Genomic DNA, 13,694 nt, shown 5'->3' with positions numbered 1-13,694 from the left:
AAATTAAGAAAAATTTACAACATACATCCGTGAAATACATGAGAGACAAGAAAAAATTGGAATTTAAATAAGGAAAAAGCCACCTACAGCAGTACTTAATACTGATGAATTTTTGAAAAAAGAAATCTCATACTGTAAGGAGAATGTTCTTGTGTCATGTAATCTTTGATTGCTTTCGGTCTTGTGATTTTGACGTTAGGTTTAGCATTTTAATCGAATGCAATGGGGTTATGTGTATTTGCAGTTACATAAGGTAAACTACACGGTATCGTGTTAGCTTATGTTTAGCTTGTGATTAAGATTTCTGTTTTACATGGAACCACACGTATGTATAATATTAATTCTATCTGTATGAAATGTTTTCTACGAGTGCTAAAAATATACAACAGTTCGTTGGATGCCTGTCACTAGAGATAAATAAGTGGCGCAGACAAAAATAACTTTCAGAGGTTAGTTCAGCAAGACAATAGCATCTTGCAGTGTTACACGAGATTTTCACAGTTTTTTTTTTTTTTTAGTTCTGATTTGCAGCAATTCCCATTTTGTCCTGTACGTCGCTTTGAATTAATGAGAATCGAACAATCTCAATGTCAAGTAAAACACGTGGATGTTTCTATACCTACCGGCAGGCACCGTATTACGTAACTAAATCATCCTCATTGATACAGAGGAGGGAGTGTTATAGGAGAATTTGTATATATTGGAAGAGCGGGTAGAGAGGAATGACATGATAAACGTGCGAAAAATAAAGGTGGTGAGAATTTTCTAAGAAAAAAAGTGGATAACAGGGTCTACTGAGGGAGAGGCGAAGAGATAGTTGAGGCCAAAGCTAGGGGTAGTGCTGAAAGGAAACTTGGGGTGGACGGAGCAAACAAAGCAGGTGGTAAAGACGAGCAGGCAGGTATTGGCCGTGATGGTGATGGGGGGAAGGGGCAGCATCTTTATAAAAGAAAAGGTCTCTAACCTCATGGTGCACACCATGTTAGAGTTTGCTGCAGCAGATGGGACCCATACATAGAAATGCTGGAGAGGGAACTGGATGGGGTGCAGAGGTGAGCAGCTAGGTGGGTTAAGGGAAAGTGAAGGCGAATGGATTTAAAGGAAAAGGGGAGTGTTTTATTATCCCCACAGATCTAATGAAGGAAATAGATGGGAGAGCTTAAAAGACATAAGGAAGGTGGAAAGGCTAGTTAGGGTATTAAACATGCTGGGTGGGATAGGAATGAAGTAGAGAACTGGGGAAAAGAGTTCTGAGGAAAAATCTAGAAATAGAAGGGAGAACTTGAACAAGATTGTTAGGGAGGGAAAGAGAGTGGAAAGGGGAATAAACTCTATAGTAGTGGAAGCAATAAGGGAGTGGAATATGTTTGATGAGGAGAGAGTGTTCGCAAGGACTGTAGCTAAGTTTAGGAGAAGAGAGAGAGAGAAGTAGAGTAAAATGCTTGCCACTGGGCTTTTGCCTGATCGCAGTGGCCTTCCTGAATTGAAATTGATTTGAGCGAGTTTACTAGCTACATGCTTTCGAATCCAATCATGAAGAAACTTGCTCAGTGTAATCACTGTTTCTGATTGATTTGATTTAGCGACTGGCCTTCACCCAGTGGCAAGGAGTTCTCACCTTACTCACTCTCCTCACCTATAGTCGTCTCCTCAAGTCCCTTGCATCTCTCATCCCCAGCATTCCTTCCTCCAAACCAGTTCACTCCCTCCCTGTTCTCGCTAGGAAGGCATGCCTCCCTCTTTCAGTTCCCCTCCATTCCCTTTGGAGTTTCCACCCGTGATCTCTCCTCTCTTTATACCTATCTCTGTGCACCCTAGTTCCCAGCTGTTCATCTTAAACAGCCTTTTCACCTTTTTCCTCCCCTGTAATGCTTCCCACCTTAACTCCTTAATCATTTTCAATGGACTTTGCATTTACCCCTCAGGCCCTTCCCTTCTTCACCACATAGTCATCACCCACCTTACTGCACTACGCTGAATCTTCTCCAGCTCCCTTACCTCAATCATTAGGCATTAGCCTCTTGTGCAGCACTGCATCAACAGACCTGCCAACTCTCACGATTTTGGTGTGAGGCTCACGATTTTAAGGTCCATCTCACGCCCTCACGCCAAAATAGTGTTTCCTCACGATTTTTTGGGGCCCCAAGATTTTGTTTGTAAAAGTTACAAAACAAGTTTTACGAAAGCTTACAGTAACGAGTTTCCATCAATACTCGAGTCACGTAAAGGAAGCAATTTTGCGTTTTGTAGCGTGTGCCGTGCTGATTTTTCTATCTCGCATAGTGGAAGAGGAGACATTGTGAAACATGTCGCTACAAAAAAACACAACTAACACGTGAAGTGTATTGCTTCCAATAAAAAAATTAATTTTGCTGTGAACAGTGATAATAGTGTTACACGAGCAGAATGTTATTTTACATCTTTTTTAGTTGCGGCCCTGCATGATCACTACATGACAGCGCTAAATTATGTTCAACTAAATTAAATCTGCAACCTATAATTTGTTGAAATAAATTTTGAAGCAGAGACCATGTAAGAAATGCACAGGTATGTCACTTAAATTTAAAGATTCTCATTTGTTGTTTTTTATATCTAACCTGTATTTATGGGCCTGACAATTTTTATCGAGGACCTCATGATTTTTTAAATTTGAATGTTGGCAGGTCTGCATCAAGCACCTTTTCAATCAATTAATATTGCGTCTATCTGCTTCCACCCATCCATTGCTTCTATCAGATCTTTCAGCAACCCTACCACATAACCTGCCCACCAGCCTCTCCATTACGTTTCCTTCACTGGACATCAGGCTGACTGGTCTGTAATTTGCGGGATTAGCCTTATTCCTACATCCTTTGTAAATAGGTGCCACTGCCACTTCCTTCCACTGCTTTGGCAATATTTTCTCCCCCAATGATTGCTTGAACATCACTGTTAAGGTATCTCCATACCTCTTTACGCCCCAACTTTTGTGTCTGTTCCCTATCCTGTCCGGCCCAGCTGCCTTCCTCCCTGGCAAACTCGTAACCTCCTCTGTACCTCTCCCATCCATATTTCAAACATTCTTGCCCCTCTCTTCGCCTGAGTTCCGCTATTCCCTCCTCTCCTTCGCCTGAGTTCCGCTATTCCCTCCTCTCCTGTCACAATTTGTACATAACTGTAATGGTCCGCCCCATTTCCTTACCCTTTTTCTCCCATGAGCTTGCTCGCTTTGGTTCAGCAAGTAAAGTCAAATGCCAGTTCTTTAGTTTTTTTGCTACTCACTTGCAATTGCTGTGTTTAGATTGGATCTTAAATCCCAGTTGAAGAATGAAATCATCTCAAAAGTAATCAATTTATATATTTTTAAAATAAATTTTAAACAGAAATTAAAAAGAAAATAGCTATAGAGCATTGTCGATCATAACAATAATATAAACTCATGGCAAATTTCTGTGAGTGAATAGATGAGTTTCCCTTGACAAGTTAAAGCTAGTGGGAACACACTTAAAAGTGCTGAGTTCTTTCATGGATGGATAACGAGCTAACACTTAAATGCAGTAACAGTGCTACAAGTGTGTGAGTAATATTCCTAGTTAAAAAGATAACTGGCATTGGTATCTTAAGCTTTAATAACATTAGGCAAATTTGCCAACTACTTGTGTGCAAGTATGAATGTTCTAAACAACAATAAAACACTGAAATATAAAAAGTTACAAGTTACAAACTGCTAGTACTAATATTGCAGTGTTGTGCAGAAAATTTCATATTTCAAAAAATATGTATTGTAGATGTTAAGGGAAAGTTATTTTGTATATTGCATTACCTTTGGCCATGCTGTACAGACATGTAAGTACTCGCACAGAACATCAGGTCTGTTTCTGTTTAAGGGGTGTGAAGGGGAAGAGGGTAGAGCAGTGAAACTCAAGCGTTATGTATGCAGTTACACCGATGTGTCCGGTGACATCCGGCTGGACAACTGGCATTAGTGAATGTACTAAAGATAAATAAGACTTAATTGCATGTTATTTTAAGATTTATGTACTGTCGGAGAGAGATCGGGTGAGGAGGCACAGAGGCGAGATGTGACTGGGGTTCCAAAGAATCTGGACCTTTGGAATCCTTGCCTGGGCTATCCTTAGTTCTGTTTTCCATAGTTTCTGGAATCACTCCAGGCAAATACTGGAATGGTTTGTTACGATAGGCCGTGGTCGATTTCTTCCCCAGTATCGCTGTTCTGTATCGTCGTGCTTTATCATCTATCATCTCCAATGACAGAGATGTTGAGCCCAAATAAAGTAAAACGTAATTTATGGGAGATTCAATCACAACTGTTTATCAAAACGAGCAATATTAGTAGATGCAGGCTGAAACAAACAACTGCCACCTTGTCACTTGAAATGATAGTGTAAAGTGTCTGGAAGTGCAGCTTCGCTCCCCTACTCCTCAGCGACGTGTGCGTAGGCGTGACGGGCGTCAGCAGCCATGGAGTGACAGGAGGAGCCCTTCTCCACCATGGGGGATGAGGCGGGCGCGGCGGGCGCGCCCTGCCTGTTTGAGAGGACGTGCCTGGTGTCGGCCGACAGTGTGCGCCTCTCGGCTCGCTGCGCGCTGGGCCAGCGGCAGCTCATCGCGCTCGTCATGCAGTGAGTGCTCAGTCATACTAGCGCTAACACACTGTCTTAAATCCAGCAGTTTTTGCACCCTATCAAGTTTTTAAAGTTATCAATTGAGAATTTGATATTTTCAAGGGGTATTCGACCCCACAATATTATAATTTTCAAACTTTTAGTATAGTTTGAATTTTGGTTTAATCAGCCAAATTTTTTGCTTTACAGAATATGAACAGACTGTTATAACCGTACTGCTCGGTGTTTCCCAACCACTGTGATCTTCTTCACTAAGTCTTTGTAGGTGGGATGCAAGATTTTGGTAAATGACAATATAGCATAGGTACAACCTTTTGTTTTTTTCCGAATAGTGAAGATGTGCTTCACCAATGTAGCTTTAACCAAAGGAGCCTTAAGTAGCTATGCCCTTGAGTAAGATGATGTCCCAATTCTTTCTAGGCTTACAGAACCTAGTGTTTAAACAAACTTTGTGGCAGTCATTTTTTTGCATTTCCTAATTTTTGACCCACTATTTTCAGGATTTTTTTTTTCAATTTTTATACAGTCAAATTAATATTTTGACAGTAAAAGGTGAACATAAAATGTTGTAGACAGCAGTTGGCTGCTTAAGCAACAGAATTTCGTTACATTTTTACCAGAAGGTTGCACACAAACTCCTCAAAGTCAACATTCTAGCATGTGAGAATGCAAGCGATTGTACTATTTTCTAAAGAGGTTTTTAAATGCCCTGTTAGAGCCCAATATTTATTAACAGGTATGGTGTGAAACCGTTGGGGGATAATTATTTATTATTGAATGGGAGCAGTCTCAGCCATCATAATTATTACCCCAGTCTATGAATGCTGACATCAATAAGCACCGAAAAGCCTTGTCGAGACATGAAGATTCAAAACTAAAGCTTACTGCAGGTTTAACAGAGATGCTGGGACCTTACCCATCTTGAAGCATAGTGCATCATTTATTGGAATTTTTGAAATTTTAAGAATGGATTAAGTATTTTGTCCATTGAAGTCATAGTTTTATTGTGTTAAATTAAACAGTCACTCTGTATTGGTGTCACATAATATATTAATGTGTGCTGTCTGCATTAACTTAGGAAATTTGGAACACAAGATGGTATAAAATTACTTTCTAGATATTCATGTTGGGTAAAATCGTAATTTTCTTGAATCTAAATCATGAAATCAAATCTCATAGAACACCATCAATCTAGCCCTCAATTCTGAATCTAGGTTTTGTTTCAAAAAATAAAATAATTTACAAAAACGTATATATTTACTTTGGTGTTAAACCATTCAACCCTTTAAATGTGTTTCAGGACTAAGTTTCGTGAATCAAAATATGTTGTGAGTTTATTAACATAATTATATATTAAATATTTTGGGAATGGTAATTCGATAGGCAGGAGGAAAAACACATTGACCTAGTAAACTTTAGAGTTGTTAGTGTTGAATTTTTGAACTTACATTTCCTTCAGTATTTTTTTATGTTAAAAATAATGAAGTTCTTACTGTGTCAGAATTGTATCCACTTTAAATAAAAAATTTAGAATTTAAGTACTGTTGATAAATTTTAGCAAACAGATTCCTTTTCAAATAATTTAATCCTATCTCCTGTTTCTTTAAAATAAAATAAAATAAAATAAATATATAAAAAAATGCTCTCTTTGTTTCCAGGTAAATTGCAGAAATTACATATTTATTACAGTGTCTTTCAGGTTGTGAATGTTATTAAGTATCAGATTAAACAATAATGCTTCTGTAAGACACAGAAATTTAATTTATAGCAGCCTTTTGCTGACTTGCATTTTGATTTTTCGACATCTTATTTCAATTGATAGTCGCACATTAAACTTGAATAGTTGGAGACTGGCCACTAAAATCATTTGGAAATTGTCTTTGAAGAAGTGTTTTTTAAAATAATCTGATTGCCCCTGTGAATAGTAGATCTATTTTGTATTATGTTTAATTTCACTTATTACATAACAAAAAAGTTCCCTGTGATATTAAAATGTTCCAAGAAAATGTTATAAAGTCCTGAAAATCAATTCCAGAGGTTTTTATAGCCTATACATTCTGTATTAATATATGAATATTGAATTCACCCCTGCATCAGTTAATTTTTTTCCCGAAATAACTTCAGGCAACTGGTGCGATGGTTCCTTCCCAGTTTCTTGACTTTGTGTCGGAACACAAGCTGTGTTCTTTGTGGCAGAGGCTGGGGCGTCATGTTGCAGGTCTGGTGACCTCATGCTGTACTACCGCCGCGGGCAGCCGGGCGAGCTGCCTGTCATGAAGCATGTGCCGTGGTTCGGCGACGGCAACAAGAAGATAGTTGCACTGTGTTTCGACCCGCCTGGAAACTGGCTCCTGGTGGTGGGTGCGTGTCCCGTGTGGAGCGCAGCATGTCTGCTGAGTCACCGAAGTTGTTAAACACCTGTTATAGTCATGACTCAATTGTAGAATGTTTAACCCTTTACTGCCCAAATTATTTTTTTTTTTAATTATTTCAGTTTCCTTCAACATATAAACTACAAACACACTATACAAACCCAAAAAAATGATATAAAAATTCTATTTCTCTTACTTTGGCTAAAAATAGACGTGTCCATATAGACACACTAAGCAGTAATGAGAGCAAAAATTTCTGAATTTTACAATATTGTTAATTTTTGCTTATTTTCATTGCACATACATAATCTTCCTCCCCAAACTATTTCTCCACAGTTCTTTGATGTAGGGCCTACAAAGTTTTTTTAACAGATCATTTTCATTTGGAATGGAATGTTTCAAAGCAGTCCAAACACAGTCCCACGTCACATTTTCCACACATAGTGCGGACTGCAGAAGTCTTCAACCGGCATCCTTCTCCTGCACATCTTTTTTTCTTGCACTTTTTCACGAGGTGATTCAGGCTGTCAAATCGGACCTCATCAGGTATTCTTGATTTGCCTGATGAAGTAGATGGTCTTCCCATACCTTTGGATGGATTTGCAAACCTCGATAAGTACACTTGGACAATTTCACGCCTGAACTCTAAATGTGAATATTTCTTTCCTGAATTTCTTGCCAGCTGCCAGGCATTATGGACACACACATCAATTAGCCATGACAACAGAGGCCAGTACCATTTTTTGTTTCGGATGTTTATCCTGTATGTGCCTACATTTTGATCCAGACGGTCCACGCCACCCATTTTCTGACTATACTCTGCAATAAGAAAGGGGCGTTGCACTTGAATGATGCGTTTCTCTTTCTGAGAATATCGTGTTGCTGTAGAAAGTGGTTCAACACCAAGACAGTTTGATGCAATGGATACTACTGCGTTATCGACCCACTTGGATACTATGACACCATCTTCTTTGACAATAGCTGATTCATAATGTCCTCTTTCTTTCTTTAGTAGAATACTATTAGATGGCATTGGGCAATATTTAGGTATCCTATTGTTTCTAATTGTGCCAGTACCGCCGTATCCTTTATCTCTAAGAAAAGATAGCAGATTTAACCCAGTGAACAGATTGTCAAAGAAGAAGTGGAAAGGCAAAGCTCTTACTTCTGCACTGAAGTCTTCAATCATTTGAATGAGTGGTGCAGCTGCCTTACCAAAATAATTATCATAGTCTGTGTTTGAACGAGGTGATTTCCCTTGATAAATTCTAAAATTTACTAGATATCCCTGAATAGAAGTCAAACTCCACACTTTATATCCAAATCGTATCGGTTTCCCTCTAATAAACTGCTTGCAAGAGTGTTTTCCAAAATATTTCACCATTGATTCATCATACGAGAGCTTCTGTTGTGGAATGAAGTGTTCTAGGCATTTCTTTTGGATTTTTTCTATCAAGGGCCTAATTTTCCACATTTTGTCTTCATTATCAATCATATTGTTGTCTGCACAGTGCAAAAACCTAAGGATTTGCTCAAACCTATTTCTTCTCATTGCATTGCACACTAACTCATTTCTGGTGTCTTTACTATTTTCCCAGTAATTTCTTTTGTTGGGAACACTGTTATAACCACTGAGAATCAAAATTCCAATGAAACACCTAATTTCATTCTTAGTAATACGAGGATGTTCATAGTTATTGAAAATAGCATACTTGTTTGATTCCTGAACAAAATACTCAATGATATCATCATCGATGAATAATTCAAACAGTTCTACAATTGAAAAGTCCCTATATTTACTAAAGTCCTGTCCAGGAAAAGTTTTCAAACACGATTCCATGTTCCCATGCACCCATGTTCTCTTTGTTGATGTTGCTAGATGTTGAAAATTGGTGGGTTCTTCATCCCTTTGATCATTGTATCGTAATTCTGCTTGTGCTCTTAGTTGCCGAGGATTCAAGTTGTCTGCTATTCCACCGGTATCTTCATCACCAGAGTCTTCATCAGTCAGAACAGACGGATCCGGTGGTGCAATATATACTGTTTCTGCAGTGCCAGCTTCATTGTCAGCATCAGCAAAAATAATGTCCAAAGCCTCCTGGACAGACACATCTGGCTGCAGAATGTTCTTCCAATGTCTGCAATAAAGAATCATTTCAATCATTGTAATGCCAGAATATGACAGTTTGTGTCACGAACGAGTGAATATTTGTACAGTTATTTTCATGACAAAACATTTAGTTTTGTAGCAGTGAACAGGTTGATATACAATTACATGCATTTTTTAAGTCTCAGCTGAGATGAAACTAGAGAATGATATTGAATGTTGTTTACATGGAAATAGCTGTAAACAGAAATACATTCGTAATTGCTAAAAAATAGTGATTGCACTCATTTATAACTAAAAAAAAAAAATCATGTTTAGTGTCCGTAGTGTTCATTGTAAAATTTTTAAGCATGGCTAGAATAGTTTTTAACTTTTTGTAATAAGAATTCTCAATTTTTATTTACTTCTATACTTATAGTGAAAAGTGATATCATGAATGCCTAGCGTGTCCAAATGGACACATCAACATTTCATGCCAAATAAAGATAAGACTTTCCAATAAACAGGTATCTTAACCTCAACATTCAAAAGAACATGCCTTTAGGCTATATTTTCAATACCAACATATATAATTAGTATTATTTTAGGGAATGATATAGTACTTACTCTTTGTCAACGTCCATGGTTTCTGAGTTATAAAAATATTCACTATTTGGCACTGTCACACATCACCACAAAAATAATGAACCAAAGTAGTTTATACCAGAAAAAAAACTAACATGTCTGCTGTATCACATAGCATAGGTACCAACATTAAAAGTTTCACCAATAAAAATCTCTCGCTTTTTTGTAGAGTACTAAAAGTGTGTCCATATGGACACGCTGGGAATTAAAGGGTTAAAGTGGCAGAAATATGCTAGTTAGAGGAAAGGTCATGAAAGTAACTCCAAGGCGATCAGAGATTTATTCCTGGCAGGGTCAAAGCACGGATTGTTCACAGGGGGATGTGTATTTGGTGTTGACATTAGCAAGTGGGGTTCATGGTGTACTCCATTTTTCTTCCCCCTCTTCATTTGATCAATGCTACATATTTTGTTGTAAATATTATGGCAGGGATGACGGAGCGATCTAAGCTCTAGTTCAGACACGTGAGTCACTCCAGTCTTTTAGTCTGTCATCCAAAATGCACTGTGTCCGAGATTGTCTACATGTTGCAGTGATGATGTAAGAATGCAGCATTGATGAAATGAATTGCTAGGAGAACTGGAAGTATTCAGAGACAACCTACTGGCTCACGGCAACATCTGTCACTTTTCCCATCTGAGAAAAATCTGGGTTGGCCTGGGACAGGTTTGGATCATCGTGGCAGGAGGTGAGTGGTCTTACCACTTGACCATCTGGCCCTTAATGATTTGATGTAATCTTTTGTTGCTTGGCTTCTGGGTTGAAGTCGCATCGAAGGCGAATATATCACCGACGTTTTTGTCGATATTGCAGTCGCCATCAACAGGGTAGCAGTTACCTACTGAGGTTCTTAGAAGTTCTGCCTTTTAAATTTGCTTGCCTGAGAGATTTGCCAATTGGCTGCGGCTGTGGGCCAGTCAGAGCCTTGCTTTCTTTTTTGTGGTTGGTTTGGCCAGTCGGAGTTGGGCTGTTGTGTTTGGCTGGGGGTGCTGGCTAATCAGATGCCTCTTCTATTCTGTTTGGAAGGGTTCTATGGCCAATCAGAGGTGATCTATCTTTTGTTGGATGCAGAGCTAGGTTCTGATGATTTTTGAAGAGTGGTTTCCATATTTTGCTTAATTTGTATTTATCTCTATGTTTAATGGGTGTGATTCTCGAATTCTTGTATTCTCTTATGTTGGCTATGGTGTTGAATTGGTTGAATTCATTGGAGTGTTCTGCTATAGCTGATCATAGGTTTTCATGTTTATAGTTGCTGATATGTTCTTTAACCCTTGTGATTATTCGTCTGCCAGTTGGTCTTATGTATATTTTGCTACATGAACATGCAATTGTGTACACAGCCACTAGACTTTCGACTGATGTCAGGGACCTCTCAGTATTTTTAAAGGTTTGAGAATTGTATGTATATTGTGCTTTATGAAAATTCTGGTCACTTGGTCTGAAATTCCTTGATGTAAGGAATGAAGGCTTTGTTATGAAGATGCTCATTCTTTTGCTCTTGGATGGCTTCATGACTTTCCTAATTTCTTATTTTGAGTAACAATGTGCTTGAAGAGCAGTTTTTAGGTACTTCATCTCTTCCTTAAGTTTGTCTTCACAAATGGCTCTAGCATTGTTGACCAAAGTGTAAATAATTGTTCTCTTCTAAGATGGTGAGAGGTGTGAACTCTCCTGTAGATACATGTCTGGGTGGGTTGGCTTCCTGTAAACACTGTGGCCTATGTGGTTCTCCTCTCCTCAAGTGATCAGAAAAGGCAGTTTTCTATCTTCTTTCACCTCCATGGTAAATAATATATTCAGATGGATGCTGCTCAGTTGTTTTAGGAAGTCTTGCAGCCAATCTTTGCCATGGCTTCATATCACAAATGTATCTTCTATAATTATTAGGGGTGTGCGGGAATAGGTTTTTGTACTGCGGGAAATTTTCGGGAAAAATAAATTATTCCTGCGGGAAACGGGACGGGATCGGGAAAATTAAAAAAAAAGCAAATTTTTAATTATAATATGAGAAGATGGCCATTTAAACGTTTCTTGCAAAGTTATTTGTTTTTTTTTTTTTGCTGCTATTTCTTTTGTCTGCTTCACTTGCCCTTTTTTCAGCGGCGACTTCATATTTTTTAGCATCCTCAAATTCTTTTTTTATAGCCAGACGTGCTACAATGCTCGCATCTCAAAAAAAAATTTCACACGAGACACACTTTGCCAGGGATTTATGTCTGTCAGACGTTCAAAATACTTCCAAACACTTTTAGGTTTACAAGTAACAAGCTGATCGGTTGCGACATCCATTATTTGTAGGCTGCTAGTTTGTTTTAATATACAACGGCATCGAAAATAGGAACAGATACTTTGCACAAGCTTTAATAACGTAACGTCAGCCGACAAAGCCCGCCAAACTAAACAGTAAACAACTATTATTTTTTTCTCCCAAAGCAAAATCATAGATGTTTAGATACTCGTGAGCAGTGGTGTAAAACTACGTGATTTCATATTTTTCAAAGTGCCAATACAGTTCTCTATATCGCCACTGCTATCAAGTAATGAGAACGGTTACGCTTCGTTATGTAACGCAAGTCTAGTATTTCTTATATCTTTGGCGAAAAGGTTGGATTGCGCATGTGTTTTATTTGTGTCTAAGGACACACAGTGGTTTTAGGTTAAGTATTCGATGGTGATGGCAAAAACGTTATATAACTGACTATTCACGTATCTTGCAAATTTGTACCCTTGAAGAAATATATTTATGAACGCATACAATATTTAAGGTACTCCATGTACGTGTTTTATATTCCAATTAGATATGTATGTGTAAACGATTATCATAATTCACTGCACACCACAACTGTCGCTACGATCGGCATACGTTTAAAAGATGTTTTGCGTTTAAATAGTACAGAAACCCTTCAAAAATGTACGAATCCATAAAACATATTATTGTAAAAACAGTTTGAATTGATAGAAAACATTTTCACATGATTAGTAAACATTTGTAAATTTTTAAACAATTTCCCGAAAAATTCGGGAGTAATAAAATTCCTGCCTGGCATTTCGGGAAGCCTATTTTCCCGACTTTTTTCCCAAAGCAGCGGGATCCCGCACACCCCTAATAATTATACATACTGGGGTTTGAGCTGGCTGGTATTTACTGCTTTCTCTTCAAAGTCAGCCATGAAAATGTTGGCTAAGTGGGCAGAGAGAGGTGAGCCTATGGTGGCGCCTCCCTATTGCTTACATATCTGCCACTTGAATGAAGAGAAAGTGGAAGAAACACTGTGTTCTGTGAGCTTCACCATGTCTTTGCTCAGGCTGACTTCTTCTTGGTGTGCGATGAGAATTTGAAGGGCTTCTGGGAAAGGCACTTTGTTGAAGAGTGATAGCACATGAAAGTTGACCAGAATATTGTTTGGTTGAAGAGAAAGCTGCTTAAGAATCATTATGAAATGTGCAGAATTTCCAATATGAGGCTGGAGTGGGTACTAAAATCGGGATTATTCTATTGAAGTATCTGGTTAGTGCATGAGTAGGAGTGCCGATTGTACTTACTATGGGACATAGAGAAATGTCCTTATTTATTTTTGGGAGCCCATAGAATGTCGGGGTTCTGCTATATTTGACGATTTGATGTTTTTTAATGTCTTCCTCTAAGGCTGACTCGGCGACCAATTTATTTGTGACTGATTCTATTGGTTTTAGTGGATTTTTCTTGACTGTTTCATATCTGGGTTCGGCGAGAAGTTTTTAGGGTTTTGTTACATAGTTTCAGGTATTTATGACCACTGTTGCATTTTCTTGGTCTGCCTTCAGAAGCACATCTTTATCACTGTGTTGTTCTTTCATTGCCCTTCTTTGGTCTTGTGAAGGACACTTGTCTCCGAGCATATGTCATCTTCTGTGGTTGGAGGCAGGTGACTTATGGCATCTTACAGTCCACAAACATTATCTTCTGTGAGTAATTTCTTTGGT

At 38.4% G+C, this 13,694-nt stretch overlaps 1 protein-coding gene across 4 annotated transcripts in view; it reads left to right on the top strand.

The window, feature by feature from the left end:
• The first annotated feature begins 154 nt into the window (after window positions 1-154).
• LOC134527844 (uncharacterized) overlaps window positions 155-13,694 on the top strand; it is a 286,375-nt gene continuing 272,835 nt past the window's right edge. For 2 of the 4 annotated variants that reach the window (XM_063360800.1, XM_063360797.1), the window contains exons 1-3: window positions 155-253; window positions 4,441-4,622; window positions 6,844-6,986. In XM_063360800.1, the coding sequence (XP_063216870.1) occupies window positions 4,492-4,622; window positions 6,844-6,986 (274 nt within the window). In that variant the 5' untranslated portion in view covers window positions 155-253; window positions 4,441-4,491. The remainder of the gene's footprint in view (window positions 254-4,440; window positions 4,623-6,843; window positions 6,987-13,694) is intronic. The other 2 variants (XM_063360799.1, XM_063360798.1) reach the window with 1 other exon arrangement.

This window comes from Bacillus rossius, chromosome 1, assembly GCF_032445375.1.
Source record: "Bacillus rossius redtenbacheri isolate Brsri chromosome 1, Brsri_v3, whole genome shotgun sequence".
In the NCBI taxonomy this organism is placed as follows: Eukaryota; Metazoa; Arthropoda; class Insecta; order Phasmatodea; family Bacillidae; genus Bacillus; species Bacillus rossius.
This window is presented reverse-complemented; position numbering and strand designations above follow the sequence as displayed.